The sequence below is a fragment of the Plasmodium inui genome, assembly GCF_000524495.1.
Source record: "Plasmodium inui San Antonio 1 unplaced genomic scaffold supercont1.12, whole genome shotgun sequence".
Lineage (NCBI taxonomy): Eukaryota > Apicomplexa > Aconoidasida > Haemosporida > Plasmodiidae > Plasmodium > Plasmodium inui.
The window spans coordinates 237367-256661 of record NW_008481846.1 but is presented as its reverse complement, the minus strand read 5'-3'; the positions used below and the strand labels follow the sequence as shown (position 1 = coordinate 256661).

The 19295-nt window shown below is 45.7% G+C and overlaps 2 protein-coding genes across 2 annotated transcripts in view; one reads left to right on the top strand and one right to left on the bottom strand.

The window, feature by feature from the left end:
* Positions 1–614: 614 nt before the first annotated feature.
* C922_03100 (hypothetical protein) lies at positions 615–17312 on the top strand (the record flags this gene model as incomplete). The annotated part of the gene is made up of 2 exons (XM_008818692.1): positions 615–2712; positions 3037–17312. 2 exons carry the CDS (start codon positions 615–617, stop codon positions 17310–17312), a joined length of 16374 nt encoding a protein of 5457 aa, XP_008816914.1.
* A 997-nt stretch (positions 17313–18309) lies between these two features.
* C922_03099 (hypothetical protein) overlaps positions 18310–19295 on the bottom strand; it is a gene marked incomplete at both ends in the record, with an annotated part of 1845 nt that continues 859 nt past the window's right edge. Inside the window, 2 exons of the mRNA XM_008818691.1 lie at positions 18310–18414; positions 18639–19282. Of these exons, the coding sequence (XP_008816913.1) occupies positions 18310–18414; positions 18639–19282 (749 nt within the window). The remainder of the gene's footprint in view (positions 18415–18638; positions 19283–19295) is intronic.

The following is a 19295-nucleotide window of genomic DNA, read 5'->3' as shown; positions in this document are numbered from 1 at the left end:
ATTTTTTTTTTTTTCGAGCCAAGTTTCCGATTGTGGGCCATTTTGTACATCCAGAACTTGTTTACGCACAAACGGTGTACCTACCAGGCGTAGTGTACTTGCCGCGTCATTAATTATAGGCGCATTCCATCTCATGTGATACTATGTTAATTTCTTTTCTCATATAATCCACATTTCCTGATTTCGTAATTTCATACACTTGGCATTTTTTGAAGTGAAAACATTCTGTAACCTTTTTTTTCCCGCTTCTTGTCCGCCGTGACTATTTTTTTTTTATTCTCAAGAGGGAATTTTATCACTGGGCGGCATTTTTTTAAAATGTTAAAGGAGGGAAAAGAAAAAGAAACAACAAGCTTCATGCAGCATTGTACAGAAGTAACAGCTGCGAAGTCGCCAAATAACCGCAGAGGAACAGCCCAGTAACGGCAGTGAAATAGCCAAGTTAACAGCAGAGGAAGAGCCAACTGGCCACACCTCAACTCTGATTCATTCACACCATAGTAGCTTAAAAAAAAAAACACTAAGGGGAGGAGGAAAAAAAAATATCTGATAAACTAACCCGCCCTCCCCCCATTTTGACATGAAAACATAAAAAACGAATCTGCCACTCCTAAATGAGTTCTGTACAAGGCTCCAGTGTACACAAAGTGCTAAGTAGGAATAAAATGAAGGTTGCCTTTGACCATGGTTTGGTATGTGGAGGTATAAATAAAGGTACAATCAAAATGGAGAAGAAGCAAAATGCAGAGTCGGACGTACAGAACTACGGTTGCCATGTGCCAGTCAAAAAGGGACATTACTTTGGCGAAAATGCAAAAGTGTTCCTTCTTGTTATGCGCCACTTACACAGGAGGCATGATAACCAGAATGCCATCTATGGGGCAGCGAAGAGAACTAATTCTTTGAGCAATATCAAGTGCGGAGTTTTGCTGTTACTTGTATTGTATAAGAATAGGAAGAAGGCTAGTCTTGTCGCCGACTTTGCGGTGAATTCGAGTACCCTAGGAGGTGTCCTGTCTCAGTGGGTAGAGACATATGACAGTGGTGATACCGGTCCCGATGATGGGGCGGAACAGGCAGCCGAGAGGGGAGGTCACGGTGATGACGAGAAGGGTATCTACCTCGATGGATATTCCTTAGGAAGAACCGTCTCGCCACCTAAGAAAAATAATATGCTCTTTTTAAAAAGAAGCGGGGATTGTCCGTTTCTGCCATTTTGTAAAAATGCCAATTGCGTAAAGGTGACAAAAAAAATAGGCTACAACAAGAGAACCAAAAGAAGGGGAAACATTCATGCGAAGTTTCATCGGGGGGGTAGCTCCAAATGGTCTTGCTGTTCGCCGAAGGGTGCTGACCTGGCTGCAAGTGAACAGTTGGTAAACTCGGGAGAGGTGCAGCGATTTGACGAAACGGAGAATTGCTTCATGGGAAGGAGCACTCTAGTGAAGACATCCCTCGCTATGGAGCAACTCGCCAAGGCGCACCTCGCAACGCGCAGGTCCATCTGCAGCACTAATGTTAACCGTACAAAAACGAGCAACAAATGTACAGTCAGTCTATTGTGCAGGCCAAGTGGCTTACGGTGCGCAGGATATGCGATCCGAAGGAACAAACAGACAATTGGTTCCTTCGCCACTATTCACGATTTAAATTTTTGTAAGAAAAATGAGCAGAAGGTTTTATGTTCCCACATGCATAACAACGACATAAGTGCAGAAGGAGCTAACACAGACGATGCAGTTACCCCTTTACATTCGGGACTTTTCCATGCCAAGGGGAAAGATCCACAAATTACACCCAAACGTGAAGCACTAATTTTGACATCGAGGGACTATCAGAATGTTCCTTTTATTTCTCCCTTTTCCACCTTCGGAAAGGTAGGAGGAAATAAAAATATATTTGTAACTATAGGGAACGGTAAAATGAGTAACAGCTGCGGTAGAGCCAACTGGTGCAGTGGTAAGAGCCGCTTGGAAAGAACCCCCCTTTTGTGTTTTCATGCGATTAATCGGTTTGTATCCAACAGGGTTGCCCTCATTGTGGTGATAGCCCAAAGAACAGTCTGTGATGTTGTCAAATTGCTGTTCCAAGTTGCCATAACTAGGGTGGCACGAATGGCAGCCTTAATGAGTGTCATTGTAGGCTCCTTAGCAATTGCGCTGAGGGAGATTCTCCTGTCTGCTCAACTTTGCGCCCAGATGGTGGCATCCCTATTGGCGAAGCGGCCACCTCTAATAATCGGACAAAGGAAGTGCAGTGAAGCGAGGAGCCCAGCACAGAGATGCATATCTACCAAGAAATGTAACCTATTAAGCATATCACTGAAGGATTGCACCTCCGATCAGGTAATTTCTTCCCACGGTAGAAGCACACTTAGATTATTCTCAAGTTGTACCTTTTCGAAAAAAGAAAGTGACATATGCAAGGTTCGTTTCCCTTCAGTGGAGAGTCCACCATCTGATAATTTGAAAGTGGAAGAAAACAACTCCCTGATAGCAGTGCATATTAGGAGGGAGAGTAATGGAGCACAGAATGTTACCCTAGTTGATATGCCTAGAGAAAGAATTAAACAGGAAAAAATAAAACAACCCGCGTATATCTTTTTTCCGCTTTGTAACACATCGAATGTGTCTTGGGACAGGGAGGACTACTTGATGGTTGTGCCCACTCACCCGATTGTTCATGTCGGGGGTAGAAGCGAAGACCGGAGAGGTAGACAGGGCAGGTGCAAACACGGCAGGTGCAGACACCACCCACGTGACCACACCGCATTTCCATTTTGTCCACTCATGAAGTGCTCAATTTGTTATTTATCTCCATGCAGTAATGAAGAAATAAGTGAAACGTTCAATTGTTTTACTTATCCTTTATGCTCTGTGTGCATCCCCCATGGGGAGTTTAGGTCCTGTCGTGAATTTCACCGTGTGTTAATTTTACATTTCGCCAAATTGTACACACGCATGTTAGCTTCTACAAGAGAGGTGGGATTCAACGCATTCGTGACTCGCCTCACTTTGGAGACCTGCTGCATGATAGGGACCCACCTCAAGGTGGCCATCCACCACACCTTGGGCGAGTTGATTATTTCACTTTTTTTTGTAATGCATGTGATGTCCGTCCGTTTATGTGTCTCCATGATAGCCATTTTGAATGAGGAAGGCGATGCAATGTTAAGCATGTTTTTTTCGAAGAAGGGGGCATCAACTAGAGTGCTCACCTGCGTCGTTTCTTCCCGTTTGGTCCATTTACTGGAAAAATATTTCAAAGCAGATTTGCGTGAATCGCTTATTTTTTACCTAAACGGTGCAGGTAAATTTGGCAGAAAAATGGAGAGAACAACCGGCAGCAAAACGGACAGTGATTATGCTGCCACGAATTTATTGCGATCTTTGTATTATTACGCACCTATCATCATTGCCCCTTTTTTGTTTGTTTCAGGAATGAACACTATATGTTGTGTTTCCTCGGATCAGAATGAAATGAAGAACAAGACCGTCATCCCGACGTTACTATCGATCCTAGGTAAAACTCGAAGGGGTGGCGACCATGCGTGGAAATATAACTTCATTAGAAGGGACCCCCACGTGTGTAGCAACCAAGAAGGTGACAGCGAATGGGGCGGTAATAACAACGATTATGCGGAGGGTGGTAGTAGTCCTAGAGGAGGAAACCCCAATGAAGGTGACAATCCCCCTCAAGAAGTCAATAATAACCCCAATGGCAATGGTAACCAAGGAGGTGACAAAGGCGATAGGGATAACCGAGATGGGAATGACAACAATGAGGAGCAGAGGGGGGGCTTCCCAAAGGAGCGGGAGGAAGAGGAGGAAGAAGAAGATGAGAATGCTCTGATGGAAAATCAAAATGGGAAGACGAAAAAGAAACGGAAAAAGAAATTAAACGATAAAAGTAGGAATATTAATAAAGCCACCAGTGCAAGGAGGAACAAAAAAAAAACGAATACCCTAATAGATACGCCAGACCAGAGTAACATGGCTGCAGGCAACTACGGAGGTGTGCGTAACATGAAACAGTTTCACACATTTGGAGGACTGAATAGCATTGCCGGTGTGAATAACATGGGAGGCATGCACAATGGCTCCTTCCTTTATAATAACCACGTGCCAGATAAAATTATGCATGACGGTATGGGTAAGGTAAATATGAAGCCGGGGGGCGGTTATCCCAGTAGGATGGGTGGCGATACGAACTATCAGATGGGTGGTCATGCTGGCGGTCATGTTAGCGGCCATATTGGCGGCCACGTAGGGGGGAATATCCCCGCGCACAGCGGCGGCAATGCGGTCGGCCAGGTACACAACGGGAATTTTAACATGTACATGAATAACCGCGGGAGCATGCCTTATGTACCCCCTTATGCCAATTCTAACGGCCCCATTGGAATGAATTTGAACAACGCGATGGGAGGGTCGATGAACGGCTCTCTGAGTAACCACGCGAATAGCAGCGGCCAGGCCAGCAGTTCGATGCGGGGCCAGATGAACCACATGAACAACGGCTTCCGAAACAGCGTGATGAATAACAACAGCGGTCAGATGAATCGAATGATGACCAACTCCCTCAGTCCACACCTAGCGAGCAGCGGCGTGAATAGAGGCCTGAACAGCGGCGTAAACAGCGTAGGTAGTAAGATAGGTAACTACGGGATGCACTTTAACCAGCCTAAGGGAAACGTAGCGAATGAGCACGTGGGAAATAAGATGAGTTTCCACATGAATGGTCAGATGGGAGTAGGATGTGGAGTGCAGAGTGGAATGAATAACGGAGGCAACAACAGCTTTGCGCACCCCTCGAGCAACAACGTGGGAAACGTACCCAATAGCCTGGGCAGTTCAGTAAGCAGCAGCGCCAACATGAATATGGAGGGACAACCACCAAGTGCCAGCAATCATAAGAAGGGGCACGGGAATCTGCACCAGGGAGGCAAAAGGATGAGCACGAGTTCGCTGTGTAACCAAATGGGAAGTCTCCAGGGCGGCAAGGCGGGGGCACACATGAATGGTCATATGCATAGTCCGGGGAGTGGCCACATGACCAACCAGGTGGGCGGACCTGCGATGAGTCAAAGGAGCGGATCATTGATGAGTCAGTCTAGCGGGCACTCGAACAGAGGACTCACCAGTACAATAAACATGAACAAGTTGAGCAACGCCAGGAAACTCAAAAGCGGAAATGGAAATTTAGGCATGAACAATCATATGATGAATCAAATGGGTAGCTACGTGAGCCTCCAAAGGAGTCTCAATTCTGTGACGAAAAATATGATGAGTGTGAATGCACCCGACGGAATGAACAATGGCAAAATGAAAGACACAGTCATGAACAACAGTGTGTATAGGAGCAACAGTCTCTTGAGCGACCCCCTGATGTACAGCAACAAGGCGGGCCAAGGGAGCGCCATGAAGAGTGAGATGATAAACAGCGACATGATGAAGAGTGAGGTGATAAACAGCGATATGATGAAAAAGCAGATGATGAAGAAGAACCAGATGAAGAAAAACGGGATGATGAAAAATGAGATGATGAAAAATGAGATGATGAAAAATGAGATGATGAAAAATGAGATGATGAAAAATGAGATGATGAAAAATGAAATGATGAAAAATGAGATGATGAAGAATGAGATGAGAAATAATAACAGTTATATGATGGGCATGATGAACGACAGCTTCGTCAACATGGGATCAGGACCGGGACCGCATCTAAGTTTCCCTCCCATGAATAGCCTCCCCATCTGCAGCAATGGAAGCGCCATGAAATTTGCAGGAGATAGATACACCATGAGTAAGATGTCCCCCAACAGCAGCGTAGAAGGAGGAGTAAGCGGTGGAGTATCTAGCGGAGTCGCTGGCGGTGTATCTGTCGGAGGAACCAATGGGAACGTCGCCATGATGATGAACAGAGATATGAGCGAAATGGGTAACCCCCCTGGAATGATGAACTATCTAAGTGGCAACAATTTTGTAAATAAAAATATCAAAGGGGTGAAGATGGAGACCGGTTACCCCTTTGAGCAGATGAACATGAGGAGTGACCAGATGCAGCATTTGGAAGTCCATCAATCCAATATGGGCAACTTGCATATGATTGTTAATAGTTCCAAAATCTACCTGAACAATGTGCAGGTAGGAAATGAGAAGTTGAGTGGCGGAAATTTTGTTCAGGGAGAAAGTAATCAGCTTTATCCGTATGAAAGTGGAGCAAACAGCAAATGGGGAGGTAGTAGTGTGCATAAGGATAACGACGATCTGAAAGGAATAGGGAATGCCATTGCATGTGGAACTGTGAACGATGTAGGAAGTGTCATTAGCAATCAAAACAATACAGTCGTCAGTAGCAAGAAAAAAAACAAGAACAATTTGAAAAATGGAAGGGAAGACGAATTCAATAACAGCCATAATTTAAGGAGTGTAAAAATTAACTGGAGTAAATATGATAGCATTTTTAAAAAAATAAAATTAGAAAAGGATTACGAAAAATTTATCAACAAAGATGAGGAGAAGAAGAACCTGTCTGATGCAGATACGGAAGACAAATCGGATGATTCCGATGAGAACCCAGACCCAGGATTTAATGACCTCCTCAATATTAACTTTAGGTCTTTCATCCATGATTACAATGATGTGTTGAATAAGTTAAACTCAATCAAAGTGAATGATAAAAATGCGTTTAAGAATAATGCCTACACAGAATTGTATGAGGAGATCTTCCTAAACATTGAGCGTTTTTTTGACATTTCGCAACTAAGGCATGAAAATAATTTTACGCATTCGAATTTTTATAAGAACACCCTTGATCGTGTTAGCGGAGGAGACATCCTTCTCTCTAATGGTAGTGGGAGCCATTGCTACCAAGGGGGGGTAACTTCCACCGAGGTAGTGGCAGTAACTCCTACTGCACCATCTGCGACCGCGTCTAGTGTGGCCCATGACACGCGAAAGATGAAACCCAACGCAGGAGGAAGCTCACAGGTTGAGCAGCCCGAGAAGGGGACTCACGACGGTGAAGATGAAATTATGAAAAAGAGCAAGGCGAACTTCTTTCAAAGTGTGTCCCGCAGCGCGGGGAATAATTCACTCTTCGAAATGTTATTAAAAAAGAAGAAAGAGTTTGACGAAATTTGCATGCTGCATAACTTGGACTGGGCGCTGCCGGATGGGGAAACTGCCTCCCCTAACGAGGCCAATGGCCAGAATGTGGCGCCCACCGGGAAGAATTTTACCCCCGCTGAGAAGAATTTCCCCTACGCCGACATGAATTTCACATCCAGCACTTTGCAGGGCTCCCCTGCGAAAAATAAGATAGACGTGCCCGCGCTAGACTACCAAAACGGTGCTGCCCACTTGGGGAGCGTCAACCTTCGGCAGACACACGAGAGCAACCCAGGAACGAACAAAAAGGGAGGGAATGAAATAAAAAACGCAGCCTACCAAAACCACTTCATCGAAAAGATACTATCGAAACGATACAGGACTTATTCCATTAACGAATTTGTAAATGTCCAGCTGAATGACAACCTGCTTGAACTTATCGACATGCATAAGCAGAACCTCTGTTTTAACATCAGGAAGATGCTGAAGAAAAAAATGAGCCACCAGAGAAAGAGACGCTTCGATTGGCATTATGGCGCCAAGGCGAAGAGGCGAATTAGTAAGAAGACGCGCAAAGGTAAGAAAAAAGAATTACTCATGGGAAGGAAAAAAAAAAGGAGAAGGATAATACCTAAGGGGAAGGAGTTTCCCAGCACAACCTTGAACGTGATGGGAAAGATCAGCAACGGTGATGAGTTGCCGAGTGGAGAAGCAGGACTGGATGCCCACTTGGGAGACGATCACCTCGTCACAGAAGGGAAGAACCCATCTGGGGAGGATATAGACAAACCGCTTTTTATCTTCTCATCGGGAAATTCTAGGAAGAAAAAGAAAATCGATCAAGACGATTCTGCTAATGTGGGGGGTAGGAAAAATGATCAGCATTTGCCTCCAGGGAGGAAGTGCAAGGAGGAGGAACGAAAAGATGATGCTGGAGAAGCGAAGCCTGAAGGATTGGAAGACCCGAGTGAAAACCCAGATGGTTCCATGAACGAAATTTTGGACAAGCTATCCTTGGGGCTCCTGGAAGGGAAGGTAAACTCCACGGAGAAGAGCCAAGGGGAAATGAAAAATAAGAGCGACAGTACAGTGGACCACAGCACGGTGGAGAAGCACAGTACGATGGGGAAGAACGGTGACATTAGCCTCTACATGGAGAAGAATGTCACGCAGAAAGAATATGAGCGACGTATGAATGGAGGCCTGATTCATGCATCAAAAATGGCCTGTATCAATCTCTCCATCAGCAGAGTGCAAAGAAGATTATTGGAGGAAAGGCGAAAGAGCAAATCCAACAAGCGAAAAAAAGTGATGAATCTTAAGTACAAAACGAATGCAATCATAGACTTTGGAGATAAAATCGTCTGGGTGTCATTCGAATTCAACCAACTGGACACTCTGAGGAAGATCAAAAATAACATGTTCAATCTGTACAATTTGAGTCAAATAGAGAACATGAAAGAATCAGAGATAACCTTGGAGAAGTGCATTACGAATGAAATGAGAAAATATAAAAATGTAAAAATTCGATTTTATAAATTCCTCAGTTACTACGATTTTGTTTTTTTGAAGAACCGATTGAACTTCATCAAAATTAAGTATAGGGATGGGGTGACAAAGACTCCGAGAGGGATGAGCTTACCAGGTAGTTCAATTCCGAGGCTGGCCGATACGCAGGAGGAGCACACAGCTGAGGCTACCTTGGTAGGAGTGCCTCTCAGTGAGAGTGGCGCTGCAGCCATCTTAAGTGACCCGACTACTGCTAATGTCCAATGCGACGCGGTGGAAAACAGATACAAGAGTGATAGCTCCCCTCAGGATGGAACTACTCAAGGTAATGACCGCGAGTCTTGGAGGGACGCTCTATTGAGCGATCCCCACGCTAGTGCCGAGCTCGTCACGAAGGATAACCCACAGGGAGATGTAGCCTCTATCGAAGAGGGGCTCATAAAAAGAGGAGAACTGAACAGCGGAGGCAATCCCCCTGTTTTGAAGAGTGAAGGGGCAGACCAGCCGTCGCAGGGTGATGAGGTTGGAACGGAGCAGCATCACTCCATTCGAGAGGGGTCCCTCACGCAGGAGCAATTTCTTTCCCCTCCACATACTGCCTCCATCTTCGCGAAGAGTGAGCACCACAAGAGCGAAGTGATATACCCGTACATGCAGTTCGCCAACAGAACAGATGGCGACATAAGTGACCTTCTAAATGACGTGAAGAATATGTGCATCGACTCAAACGACCATATGATCAAAAAAAACAAGCTAAGGAAGGACATAACACTCTTCCCACTGATTGACAGGAAGAGGCTCAATACCTACATCCGTCTCGATTTGAATGCCCCTCCTAAGAAGGAAGAACTTGTCCCAAATGAAATCGCCAACAATCATTCATTGGACAAAGATATGAACACCCTTAACAAATTCTTGAGTGCAAATTTGACGCTTGAAAAAATGGAATATGGAAAAGTCGGACCAGGAATAACTGGAGGAGCAGTAGGAACAGCAGCTAGCTCAGTCCCTGGCGAAGGAATCATTTTAGAAAGTTATGATCATGCAAGGAACAACCACATGCATAGTGATAAACAGAACGCAGCGAATTCTATCCTGATTGATAACTTCGTCTGGTCGAATAATCCCTCCCTTTTCAGCATCTTCGAGAAATATTATCTGCTGTTAAAAATGCAAAAGTATATTCTCCAATATAGGCATTTTTCAAAGAATAGCATTAAGAAGAAACTAAGTTCCGAATCGAATTGCGATGTTTATTCCAGTTCTAATTCGTTCAATGGTTCGTCTAGTGGGAACGTCAGAAGGAGAAGGAAGGCTGGAAAAGGAAGTAAGGGTGCAAAGAGGGGCGCAGGTCATAGATTCTCTTCCAAAGGGGGAAGCAGGGAGGGGGTGGCTGAGGTGAAGACATCCCCTAATGATGGCATCCCCGTGGGTGCGATTGGTGTGAAGCGCAGGAGAAAGGCTGGAGTGAGTAGCAGTGAGCCATGCAAGGAATTAAGCGGTTCGCCTAGTGGCGCCGAAATGGTGTGCGAGAAGGATGCCATGAATGAGTGTTCTCTGGTGAGTGTCGAGAAGAGTGAACAGTTCGAAGAAACCCCACTTGTGAAGATGGAACCGGAGGAGGAGCCGACGTGTGTGGAATCGATCAAGAATGAAGAAGGGGGTGACATGCAAGGGATGGCCGTCGAAAAAGATAGTGCACCCATTGGGAAGGGAATCAACGGCAGTGTAGAAATACCCCCGGACCAGGTTGACTCGTCCTACCCGGCCGTGAAGAAGGAAGTGGAGGAAGAGGCGACTGCAATAAGAAGTATCTTGGCCGATGAGGCGAATGTGTCAAGTGGAGGGCCCATGATGCAAGATGCCTGCATGGCGAACGAACAGAGTGTGATGCCAACGTGCAGAAGTGGGAGACTCAGGAGCGCAAGTGTGAGAAGCTTACACAGGAGCAACCTGCCCCAGAGAGGTTTGACCAAGAGGGAGGTGAGCTTCCTGAAGATAGAAAAAGACAGAGACGGAGATGGGGAGGCCGATAGGGATGTAGACAGAGACGCGGATAGAAGCGTCGATGGGGATGTGCACGGAGACGCCGATGCGGACGCTTATAGAGACTCAGACGGAGAGGCAGAACTCGACTCAGAGCTCGACCTGGATGACGGAAGCGGGACGAAAAGGAGAGGAAGGAAAAGAGGAAAAAAGAGGGGCAGGAAAAAAGGAGGAAGAAATAAATTCAAATCAGAAGAAGATAAAATGAGGGAAGGAGAAAATAACAAAACAATTTGGAGAAAAGCAAAAGGAGAAAATGAGAAGAATCAAATGGAGGAAAACAAAGGATTAACAGATCTTCCAAACAATGAAGACATGCTGGACGAAATGGATAAAGAAATCTTAGCCAACGAGGTTATACCAATCGATAAAGACATCATAATCGATCTGCTATGCGAAGAGGAAAAGCTAATAGAAAGTTACATTAAGCATTCCAAATTTGTCGACAAAAATTTAATATGCTTTCTGATTTATCTCAATACGGTTCAGAAGAGGCTAAGCTCCATCTCGAATAAATTGCTCAGGAAAGTCATCAGGGAAAATAAGATGCCAGTAAAGATCAGCGAAAACATAACTCGAAGTGACGAAATAACTTACCGATATCTTATGTTTGAAAGATGGAACCAATTAAGGTACTCTCTTTTTTACAATATCAATTATGTGAGAAGTGGTGGTAATAACAAAGTGATGCTTCAGGAAGGTGGCCAATCCGATGGATACAAAAATGTAAACATACAGACAATTTTCGATCTACACAAGTTTTCTGGAAAATATAAGAGACAGAAGTTACCTCCATTTGAGTATAGCATGTTTCTTAAGTACAGAATTCACAAGCAGAGTAAGTCATGTGTCGTTGGGGAGGATGGCGAGTCTCTCCTATCTGGTGGGCGCACACAAGGGGTAGAAGAAACGGAAGATGAAGAAGCCCTATTCATAAATAATGAAGAGAATTTCTGCGGCTTCTCAAATAACACCGATTTGAATATAACCCCAGTACTGTCCTACTGCTGCGTCTGCTTCAATGATGATTATAATAGTACACAGATCACTGAACAGGGAGACCATGTACAGAACATGTCTAGGAATAACTCAATTTCGAACGAGGCCGTGAATCTGAAGAGTGAGACCATAGATAAGACGCAGCAGGCAGGGGGAAGAAGTAGGTCCAGGACGCAGAAGGAGGAGGTGGTGGCCACTGGGGCGTCGGAACAGAACGGGAGGGAGAAGGGCGCCCTGGAGGCGACCTCTGCACGGGAGGGTGCTTTGGCCAGCATGGGCGGCGGTTTGAACGGCCCCGCCGGGGGGTGCGAGAAAAAAATCAACAGCATCTGCAGTGGCACAGAAATTGCCATTATCGAGAAGAACATCAAGAATAACCGCAACCTCATGATGCGCTGCGGACGGTGCTACATGCACGTGCATAAGTTCTGCTACATTTCGACCAAAAAAACGGAAGAAAACAGTTCCACCTATGCACAGCCAAGCACTTCCATCGGGTCCAACGAGTGGCTCTGTCAGAGATGCGAGTTTGAAAAGAAAACCCTCGGCACTAATTATCTGTACCTTTTTGACAATCACGTCAAATGTTACATATGCATAGAAAGAGGAGGAGCCTTCATCCAGCTTAGGAGTGACATCTTTGTCCACACCTTCTGCGCTATGTTTTGTGTGCCAGACTTGCTCGTCAATGCGAATGTGAATTTAGAACATATGGAAGAGTTCCTAAAACTGAATAATTTGTCTTTAACACAGGAGATTTTTTCCTCTCTTGAGAAGAAGAGACGAAAGCTTCTGATGAGCAGAAACCCGACGAAGGGGAAGACGTTGGCGGATGGTGCAAAGGAGGATGAACTCGCCTTCGTCAATGGGAATAACAATTTCATGGATCCCTGCTGCGAATCGGTATCTCATCCGAGTGCGATCAATTTTCCCGTGAATAATCCCCTAAATGTAGTAAACTGCGCAGAAGAGAAGACAGCCGATTTTGCAAATTTGGAGAATAATGAGGAGGAAGATGCGGAGGAGAAAGGAAGGAATTCTTTGTCGGAGTACTCCTCGAATGGGAACACATTCAGCGTAGCAGCTGATGGTGGAAGCCCTAACCCCGAGGTGGACTCCAAACGTCGGTACAGAAACAAATCGATGAAGTCAATTTTTTCGAAGAATTACATCTTCAGTGCTATCAAAAGGGATAAAAAAAACGTGGATACGACGAATAGTGGTGCCAACGTGGGTGACTTCTTTCCGTCTAAGCAGAAGGAGGATAAGAAGAAGAGGGGTAGTGAAAACGTTAGCCAGATTGAAAATTTGAAAAAAAAAAAAAAAAAAAAAACTACAACGGAGAATGCGACTGACGAGGTGAATGGTACTTTGCTTTCGGAGAAGAGTGGGAACAGCGGCGTGACTGGTGGGGGCGTTAACGGCGCGATCAACGGCCGCTTGGAGACTGATGGAGACGGGGAGAAAGGTGACCTCGGGGAGGACAAGTGGGAGGGCAATAACCCTGCACATCGCGTTGAAGGGGGTGACTCCACGAGAATCGGCTGTGATGATAGTAAAGACACAGATCGATCGAAGGACACGGACCTATCGCAACGAAAAAAGGACAGTGTGAGAATACAACCCGGGGGGAGATACACACAGGATGGATACTCCTCCTCGGATTCGTCGTCCTCCACCCTGACGGCGTCTTCCATTCGATCCGACATGACGTTGTTTCACCGCCAAGATGGGACGAATGCAGAGAAGAGGGGTGGTCACCCCGATGGGGAGGCCATCACATTAGAGAACCCATCAGTGAGAAGGCAAAAAAGGGAGAACATCCCCTCGAAGCCGCCACCGTGTAGACCGTACCTATTGAACGGCTATGCAGAGGAGAAGGTGCGATGCGACGTCTGCTTGAAGAACAAAGGATTATTCATCAAATGTGAAAATATCAAATGTGACCGGTACGTCCATCCCCTCTGCGCATACATGTGTGGCCTCTACATAAAGTGCAAAAATTCAAATAAGAAATTTTTAAAATTTCAGAACAAAATTGATTATTGCTTCCCTCGCATATTATTCTTCATCAAATGTATCTTCCACTCTATAAAGAAATGGGGCGTCATTAGAATCTACGATGAGATCATTAAGCGAAGGACCAAGTACCTCAATCGGGATCTCTATCCGAGCATATACGAAAGCAATAAAAAGGATAGGAAGCAAAAGAATTCTGTTAAGTATAAGATTAGAAACAATTGTAGTAATATTAAAAAAGGGGGAAGTGTCACAGGAGGGGTTGGCAGTGGACCTGCTGCGGGGGGAGCGGCTGGAGGAGGAGTCGGAGCAGGCGCCGGAGATGTCTATGAAGTGCTCGCCTTTAACTTTAACTACTTAGATTCTTATCAATATAATTTCTTCCTCCTTCCATCTATTGATTATATGAAAAATGACATTTGCCTGGTTTGCTTTACGTCATACAAGAAGAAGAAGCTGCTGTACTGTAAATATTGCAACATGTGTGTGCATAAGAGCTGCTACCTTGTCGATTCGTCCTTTCTCGAATATCAATTCTATCGAAAGAATAAGAGGACGCACACCTTTTTAATGCACACGAAGCAGGGGAAGATGAAGAACTTGCTGAGCAAAGTGAGGGAGAAGAAGGAAGATCTACTGAACCGTCTGCTAGAACAGAATAGCCACTGCGCTTATGGTGATCAGTCCCTGGGAGGACTTCTTACTTCGGCTGTGAAAAAGGAGGATCCAACCTATGGGAAGATTGTCCCCCAGGATGACCATATAGATCTTCCTCCACAAGGGGAGAAAAGCAGCGATAACCACTGCGGAGTAGAATCTGAGCAGGTGGAGGGGCAGCTTCTGGAGAGAAAACTTCCTGAGGAGCCACTTCTGGAGGAGAAACCTCCGGAGGAGCCGCTTACGGAGGAAGGGCATCCTTATCATCCCCCTGGAGAGGATTCCCAAAATGTGGAGATCCCCCCTGTGTGCAATGGTATTATCACGCCCGAAGGAGACGCACCAAGTTGTGTATCTCCAATTGAAGCAGCCCACCTATGCCGCGAATCTGCGGACTGCTCAAAAGAAGAACATCTACCGATGCGAAACAGAACGAGCACAAACAAAGAGATAGAAAACTCCAATCGATTTAAAGAGTTAATGCAAAAGGAAGTTATCACCTCTTTGTATACGCCTGAATATTTCCAAAGCGCCGAAATTATTAACACACTGAAGGAGTTTAAAAGGAGGCAGAAGTTGCTGCAGATGAGTGAAAATGGTAAATACTGGTCTGAGGAGGAGAAGTGCCTGACCGATTTGGATGACATAGAAGAGAGGAAGTTATTTGTGTGCGATTTGTGTGCCAATAATTACAGCCATGAAAATGTGAACTGCATACTCTGCAGCCGAAGGGGAGGCGCCATCAAATTAATCAAAGTGAATGATTCAAACAAGACAGAAAAAAGTAAGAACAGAAAAAATTCCTTCCTAAAATCTGAAAAAGAATTCGTTTTTGTGCATATGCAATGTGCCTTGTACTCTCCGCAGATTATTATACAGGACATTGGGGAGGAATATTACCAGATTTTTAATTACGATAATTTTTCCATGCACAACTATGACGAGGTGTCACAGATGAAAAAAAAGGATTTCAAATCAGACACGGAAGTTTGTGTTTCGAATAACGAGTGTTACTATGATGAGAAGCAGAGTTTGTTGGGGGAATTCCTTTACCGCTGTGCAGCCGGGCCCAGTGTGAACAGGGGTCGGAACGGCCGCAGGGTCGCCCCTCGGAAGAACATCGCTAGTTCTGCCTGCGCGGGGGGAAGCGCGGTGGGAGGTGCGGCTGCCAATACGGCGACCAATGTAGCTGTGAGCGGAGCAGCCAGCGGAACAGCCAGCGGAGCAGTGAACGGATATGTTGCCGTTCCGGACACTGTCGTCGCCGTCTCCGCGCTGCTTACCCCCCCACAGGAAATAGCCGCAGAAGTGGGCGCGCCTTCCGGGGGAACCATCCAGATTAAGGAGGAAACGGAATCTACAAGTGGTGTGGTAGCGGAAGTCGTGCCACGCGTTAGCTGCAGTGTCAGGCAGCCGAACGGGATTGGCAACCCCGGTGAGGGAGAAGGCGACGTGAAAGTAGAGAAGCCGCTAAGTTTTGACGTAGCTGAGGAAGGAACGGATGGAGTGAGCACGCTATCACAAAGTGGGCTTCAAAGTGGGCTTCAAAATGGGCCGCTAAACGGGCCTCTAAACGGGCTGCAAAACGAAGCGCATGATGCAGACCACTGTGGCGTCCACTTGATTAAGAAGGAGCGGGTCGAACACCCAACCGAGGCGCACAACCTGACGAGCGTCGCGCAAAGTGGGGACGAGCTGCATTGCCCCAACGGCACCACGCAGAGTAACATAATTGTAAGCCAAATGGACCAGTATGGAAAGACAGCCAAAAAAGAAAATGAAATTTTATCCTACAGTAAATCTAGCAGCATCATGGCAGAGACCAACAAGAACAAGACGCTAATCGTCACATCCTCCACGCACTTAGGATTCTCAAACAAAAAAACAACAAACCTCTACTACTACAATTTCAACAGAAAAAAAAATAACTACAAAATTATAGTTAAAGATAAATTAAAAAGACACCTAAATAAAAATGTATGCTACATTTGTAACCTCACGTATGGCTATACACAAAAGTGTGTCGAAAGTAATTGCAGTCATTATTTCCACATATCCTGTGCGAAGATACACAGACTTTTCTTCGAATTCGATTATACCCTTTTTAAAATATATCCAAATGTCACCAATATGGAAATTTCCAAATCGTCCAACTGCTCCGTGGGGACCATCATCTTCTGTGACGTCCACTCCACGATGAGGAGGAAGGTGAAGCCATCCATAAAATTATTTTCCAAACTGAGATCCTTCTTAGAACTGGCACGGATAATTGTAGGGCAGATGAAGAAAAGGGAGGACATTAAAAATGCCTGGATAAAGGAAAAGCACAAGAGGGACATTATGTGTGATGGACATGTGGTGAAGGAGGTGGATAATCCGGGAGGTGGAGACAATGTGGACGATGGTGACGACCCGGAAGATGCAGACGTGGAAAGTTTCCTTTCCATTTCCGGTTCCGATGGTGACGCTGAAGATTCGCATGATGATTATCTCTCCCAAGAGAAAGAGGAGTCCAGCCTGCTCAGTGATGATGCCTTGGGGATGATGCATGAGAGTGCCCCCTGCAGCAATGACAACATTGGAAGGCGTGGCAGTAGCAGCGGAGGGAGCCGAGAAAGCAGTAGTAGAAGTGGCTTCATCCGTCGAAGCAATAACACTAAAAGAGGAGATAAGGAACCTACACCCAACCACCACCACGCGGGGGAAGAAGACACCCCAACAATGGAGGAACAACTCCAAATGGAGGGCGTCGCTGATCAGAAGGATGCCCGTGATGATGACCATAAGTTAAGTGTGCTAAGTGAGTCTGCAGAAGTACCAAATGGGGACACGGGTGCAGAGGGCGGAATCGTACAGAGGAATGAGCCCATGGCGAAGGAAATGCAAAATCCACTGGAAGACATAGCGGACAAAACGGAAAGTGATATGTACGAGTTTTACGTGCCGGAGGAGGAAGCCGAGGACACTTAGCCACGTGGAAGATGTGGGAAAGGCCCAACCTGTTGCCCAAGTCACGAGGGGACCACATAGCTAACGTGGCTCTCCACAAAAGGGCGCTATTCACCTATGTGCACGAGTATGTCACTTTACTCATTATTTTACGCATTATTTTACTCATTACATGCCTGATTACTTTCCTGATTACCTTCACTGATTACTTTCCTGCATGTGCACAAGGGAAGAGACGAAAACTCTCTCGTGCGAGTTTGCTAATGATTCGCCAATAAAACGCCGTTGTGAAGCGCCCCTCCTTGCACCCCCTTTTGTCTGCATACATGGGATGCGCCACGTCTCCGCACTTGCTTCTTACATCTGCGCGGTTCTCTCTTCCTGCCACTTGTTCATTTTGAATCGTAACGTCTTTTTATCTCATTTTGACACGCGGACGAATAACCGCGAAGATGAGGTCTTATCAACTTTGTTTTTCTCGACAAATTTCACGAAAAAAAAAAAATAATAATCACATAAAATTATATAACATTACCTAAAATTACCTAAAATAAAAAATAATATAGGCCAGTACAATGCGATGCATGTACTACGTACCTGTGCCAACTGGCTACACACCAGGTTAAAAAAAAAATGATTAACAATAGGGGCCTATAAAACGAGAGAAATGGACGCCGTAGACGAGGCGCACAAAGTGGACTAGACACATGTTGTGGAACCATCGAGAGGCAGCGCAGAAGTGTCGAGGCCCACAGTCATAGAAACGAGGCGAACAAAACAATCATGTAAAAATAAATATGTTGGGGAGATGATAAAAAAAAGAAAGAAAAGAAAAAAAAAAAAAATCATTTCACCCTTGTGAAACGCCCATTACTGATTAACAAAAAAAAAAATTAAAAAAACAAATGAAAGGCAATAAAAAGTTGTGCTCGTATGTGTGATGCCCTGTAAAGATGCATCTCGCATGCGCCTCGGTGTTTGTATGTCTGTGTGGGTGGGGGGTTCCAGCACCCCCTGGCTATTCCACTTCGGTATCGTCGTATGTGTCCGAGGCATCCTCGTAGGCCTGCCTGGAGGGCTGCCAAATGTGCAACGTGTTGTCTTCGCTGATGGAGGAGATCATCTGCGGAGGGGGGAAGTGCGGCAAAAGAGAGTGAGTGAATCAAGTGGGTCTGATGAAAGAGTCATAGAAGGGGAGCAGTTTCGGCGGCTGGGCCAAATGAACGGAGAGGTAGCTTTCCTGGACTGCTTCCTCTCCTCGCGCGTGAAACGCTGCCAACGATGCAGACGTTGCTAAGAGTGATAACGCTGCAAACGCTTCTAAACGTGATAAGTGTGAGAACGCACCATGGAGTAGGAGGAGTTTAGAGAGAAGTCCAGGATGTTGGAGGCGTGGCCACCGTGAATGAAAATGAGTTCGGGGGGGCCGTCCTGCGAGTCCTCGTATGTCTGCTCAATGCCAATTTTGTTAGTATCAAAAAAATAAATGTACTTATCACTGGAGGAGGAAGACAAAATGCCGGGCTGATATTTGTCCCACTGCAGCTTTATAATTGTTTCCTTGTGTGATATGATTCGGTGCAGGGATTTGTTAGTGAATCGAATGTCCCACAAATCAATTTCTTTGTTCGTCCCTCCTGTCGCGAAGATGTTCTTATTGTGTGGATTCACATCGATGGAGTTTAAAGTGCAGTTGGTAGCTTTGATGGAGCTCACTACACTCTTGTTCCTAATGTCGTAAATGTGGATGTGCCCGTTATCCGACACGGTCAATACATTGTTGTCTTTCCAGCAGCAATCTTGGAGAGGGACATTGTCGTTAAAAAATTTTATCAATGGGTGTACCACTGCTTTGCAGTTTGCGCTGTTCGAGCTCGAGCAGGCAATATCGGCACCGGCAGCACCAATCGAGGGGGAGATGGCTCCGCCCGCTACGGTTGCGCCTGCTGGGGTGACTCCTGCTGTGGTGATTCCCGCTGTGGTGATTCCCGCTGTGGTGATTCC